Here is a 5000-nt window from a genome sequence, read left to right on the forward strand (position 1 = left end):
TAACAATGGCCAGAATGGACATAATTCGCGACACAGCTCCATATACAAAACACCAATGTGAAACCGGTGAAGTTTATTCATTTGTTTTAAAATGTAATTAAATTCTAATTAATTCTTAAATATTCTCTGTACATTTTCAACTTTGTTGCATTTCTCCACTTCTTTGGAATAATGTGCAATTTATATATATGTGTGTGTGTGTGTGTGTGTGTGTGTGTGTTAATCGAAGTGTGCAGTATTATATATGCATTACGACTGATCTTACCAATCGGTTTCGCACTAGGGGTTCAACGGAATGTTAGGTAACAGTCCGGTTATGTGACTCTGCACTCATCAGAGGTAGTCGTTATGGAATGAAATATGGCGAATGTTCTCAATTGTCGAAGGTGCATAGACACATCCGGTTTGTGGTTGTTTTGTGAAAAAGATGATGAAACGAATCCATGCATACGATCATTTCAAACTGTAATGTTTAACATGCAAAAAACATGGTAAAAAAAATTATATATATATATTATCCGGTTTCTGTGGTTGAAGAGGAGATAACTACTTCGAAATGCTTTCATTGCACAGTCTGGCTAGGTGACGCTGCGTGCTGATTTTGGTGTTTTTACACCATTTGTCTACACCGAAAAATTTTCACCGTGGCAAAACACAGTGAATAGCTTTCTGGCAGATTCGAATATGCTCCAAGCATATTTGAACTGGAAATACCCCACCACACACACACATGTATATGAAAAGATATCTTTATATTGCATCTCAGTTTCTGCCTATATGTGTATTTGCGTATATCCAGATTTATATCAGTTTTTGTCTTTTTGTCTCCTTGTATTTCATTCTCTCAATATTTATATATCTATACCTTGCAGTCTTTACCAAGTGGTGTAGATTATGATGCCTACGTCTTAGTATTCGGCATTGATGACAAACAGAGTTTCAACGACGCCGTTGATTTTCTATATCGTTTCCGTAAAGAGGATGTACACAACTGCCTGGTGGTTCTGGTAGCCAATAAAGTCGACTTGGTGAGAAACCGTGTCATTACCACTGAAGGTAATTAAAACAATTTCGCTATATTTTTATTCCTATTTCACCATCACCCCGTCTTTGTATCAGACCAGTTAGGAAAACCAGCCCCACCAAATTTCAAACTGCCACCACGATTCCCTCTTCACTCAACCAGAGAACATTTCGGGTGTGGTTTGACCTGATCAATCACTAATGTACCCACAAAAAGCCCATCCCTAACTTCAGTATGACTAGATACCGGCCCAATCTTTTTTTATTATTTTTGTTCTCACTCTTGCTTTGGATATCAGAGGGAAACATCCACAAATAAGTAAAATCGCTATTGGCATGTACTTCAAAGGAATGCTTAAAACAAGTTGAGTCTTGGAGCGAAGAAAAGCACGTCTAAACGCTACTTTTCTGATTTTGGCGTGAGGCCAGCAATTTTTAGGAAAGAGGTCAAGTTAATTACTTCGACTCCCAGTACTTGATTCCGAAAGGATGAAGGACAAAGCAAACCTCAGTAGAATTTGAACTTTGAAAATTAAGAGCCGGAAGAAATGTCCGTAAAGCATTTTGTACGGTAGAGCAACGATTCTGTCAGTTCGAATAATAATAATAATAATAATAATAATAATAATAACTCTGCCAACCAGGAAGGGACAACTGGCACAGCGACCTAAGTGAGGCAGATCAGAAGTTTTGTATAAGAGTTGCAGGAAGCAATGAGTAAAGAAGACACAGAGTACTAGCATTAAAAGGTACCAACAGCAGGAAGCTGCCAGATATGAATAGGAAAGTAGATTCTGTTATGAGTAGGATAGATACTAAAAATATAGGTGACACTAACTTATTGATCTATGCAATAGGGGTTGTATTTGCTAGAAGACTAGGCATTCCTCGAGGAAAGAATAGAAAAGAGCAAATGTGGAAAAGTAGATTACAAAATAAAGTAAAAACTTTCAGACAAAATTTGAGTAGAATAGAAACCTGTAAACTGAACAAGTTAGGAAGTGCAAGATTTAAATCTTCTCTTGAGAAAAGTTGCTTAGTCAAAGAGAAAGGATTTGGAACAGTCATGGAAAAGTTGAAACAGCGTATCATAGCAGCAGCAGGTAAGCTTTCCAGATATCAAAAAAGAAAAGAAAGATCATTATTAACAGAACAGATTAATAATGAGACAGACCAGAGGAGATTTTATAGCCAAGTAAATAGTGAAGTACAAAGTACTGAAAAAGAGAAACCTAATGCAGAAGAGGCTAGAAAATTCTGGAGTAATATTTGGCATAAGCCAGTCAAGTATAATGCAGATGCAGCATGGTTAAAGAAAGTAAGGGAAAAAGTAGTGAGTGAGAAGCAGTCAGATCTAAGACTAACTAGTGCATTATTGAGTAAAGTGTTAGAAAAATTGTCGAATTGGAGCAGATTTAATTCAAAGGTACTGGTTAAAGAAATTTAGTAGCTTACTGAGGGAGCTTATTTAGTAGATACTGAGGGATTGCCTGGATGGAGGAATAATACCAGATTGGATGACGAGAGGGAAAAGAGTACTCCTTATGAAAATCAAAAGTAAGAGTAAAACAGCTAGTAATTATAGACTAATCGCTTGATTATAATTAGCGTGGATGTTGTTAACAGGACTGCTCTCAGAAAGCATTTACGAATACCTCGACAGCCAGAATTTGTTGCCAGAAGAACAGAAACGTTGTAGGAAGAAAACTAGAGGAAGGTATGATCTATTATACACAAACAAAGTAGTTCTAAATGAAGTAAAATCTAGAAAGAAAAATTTAACAATAATATGGGTAGATTATAAGAAAGCCTACACACTTATGAATAAGTGAATGTTTAAGTATATTCAGTATTGCAGACAACATAAGATAATTAATTAGCTTTAGCATGAAGAAATGGAAAGTAGATCTCTACTCAGGTGACACAGTCTTGGAGAAAGTTAATATCAATAGAGGAATTTTCCAAGGAAACCCGTTATCTCCTTTAATATTTGTCTTATGTCTAATCCCACCCAATGCAGGGTATCAGTTCAGAAATAGTAAGGGGAAAATTAGCCATTTGCTCTACATGGATGATCTGAAACATTTTAGTAAGAATGAAAGGAAATAGATCCTTAATACAAACTGTAAGACACTTCAGCAAAGATATAACCATGGACAAGGGTGCGATATTAGTAATGAAAAATGGACAGGTAGTCAACAGTGAAGGTATCCAATTACCAGATCGCTAAGACATTAAAATCACTGAAAGAAGGAGAGAGTTATAAGTATCTAGGAGTATTAGAATCTGACAGAGTACTAACTATAGAAAGTAAGGGGTGTCAAGGGGTGGTGGGGACAAACGCAAATGCAAAGATACACATACACACAAAAAAAACACATTCACAAACACACACTTATACATATGACGGGCTTCTTTCAGTTTCCATCTACCAAACCCATTCACAAGCCTTTGGTTGGCTAGGGGCTATAGTAGAAGACACTTGCCCAAGGTACCACACAGTAAGACCCCATGGTTTAGAAGCAAGCTCCGTAACCACACAGCCACGTCTACACCGAATAGATTTTTCCCGCCCACAAAAATTAATGGTCTTTTCCCTTATATTGTAATTAATAATATTGACCAAATCAATGAAATTCATGTTTATTTACTGTTGCAGAAGCCAAAGGAATTGCATCCGCCTACGACTGCAAATATATAGAATCGTCTACAATCTTGAATCACCATCTTGATGAGTTACTCGTCTGTCTCGTCAGCGAAATCAGATCGCGTCAACGTAAATCTCGTTCTTCTCACGAGAAGACCTCTCAAAAGAGTCGTTCGCCGGTTTCACCCAAACATCTTTTCAACAAGTTGTTTCGGCGAGGAAGCATTTCGAAATCTTATGAAAACCTTGCCGAAGACTGAAATGAGTGAACTAAAGCACAAATTTGTGTGTGTAAAAAAAAAAGTCTTACATTGTGTTGCACTTGTTTGCAGTTTATATTTTCATTTTAATTATTTTCGTTCATATTTGATATGCTTAAACATGAACTGTGAATGAAACTGAACAGATGTTTATCTCAAGTTTCCTTTTTATACCTTGGTGATTATTTATATTCAGTCACGATTGCATATTCATTTTATATTACTTTCCATTTTTCTTCCAATCTTTTTCAATTCTTTATATAAGGAATCAAGTTTTTTCTACTCCCTTACAACAAGGGTACTTTGCCGATAATTCTCGGCAGATGGAAATATTATTTTGACACAGGAGTAAATGTCAAATTTTTTTTTTTTTTTTTTTTGGGATACGAATTATAAAGCGAAGCCGACTATATAAGATGACTTTCCTCCCATTGCGATAATACGGATATTGCAAAAAGAGCAAAAAAGAAAAAAAAAAGAACTATTTACGCTGATCACTTTTAACTAAATGGACTTACAAAACGTGTGTGAACATTTTCGCATGTAAATTATCTGTGCGAAACAATTCCTTTTCAATATAAAAACAATTATATTTAATATGTATTTAAATTATGTATATGTAAGTATGTACGTATATGCGTTCGGATTTACAAAAGGAAAAATACTATATATATATATATATATATATATATATATATATATATATATATATATATATATATATGTGTGTATATATATATATATGTATACATATATATACATACATATATGTATATATATGCATATAGATATATGTATACATATATATACATACATATATGTATGTATATATATATATATTTATATACATATATGTATATATACATACACATATATATATATACATACATACATGTATATATATACATATGTGTATGCATACATTTATATACACACACACACACACACACACACACATATATATATGAATATGTATATTGCGATAGTATGAATGAACGTGAGAAAGATTACGCAGTGCCAGAGAAATGAATGAGTACATTTTTTTTTTCAATTTTAAATAGCAGTCATCA

General features: G+C 34.3%; 1 protein-coding gene across 2 annotated transcripts in view; it reads left to right on the top strand.

Moving 5' to 3' along the window:
• Positions 1-4592, top strand: part of LOC106876081 (uncharacterized) — a 157309-nt gene extending 152717 nt beyond the window's left edge. Inside the window, exons 4-5 of one of the 2 annotated variants that reach the window (XM_089338343.1) lie at positions 873-1056; positions 3683-4592. In XM_089338343.1, coding sequence (XP_089194469.1) covers positions 873-1056; positions 3683-3930 — 432 coding nt within the window. In that variant the 3' untranslated portion in view covers positions 3931-4592. The remainder of the gene's footprint in view (positions 1-872; positions 1057-3682) is intronic. The other variant, XM_089338344.1, reaches the window with a different exon arrangement.
• The last annotated feature ends 408 nt before the right edge of the window (positions 4593-5000 follow it).

The sequence above is a fragment of the Octopus bimaculoides genome, chromosome 20 (genome assembly GCF_046866305.1).
Source record: "Octopus bimaculoides isolate indiv1 chromosome 20, ASM4686630v1, whole genome shotgun sequence".
NCBI classification, from domain to species: Eukaryota; Metazoa; Mollusca; class Cephalopoda; order Octopoda; family Octopodidae; genus Octopus; species Octopus bimaculoides.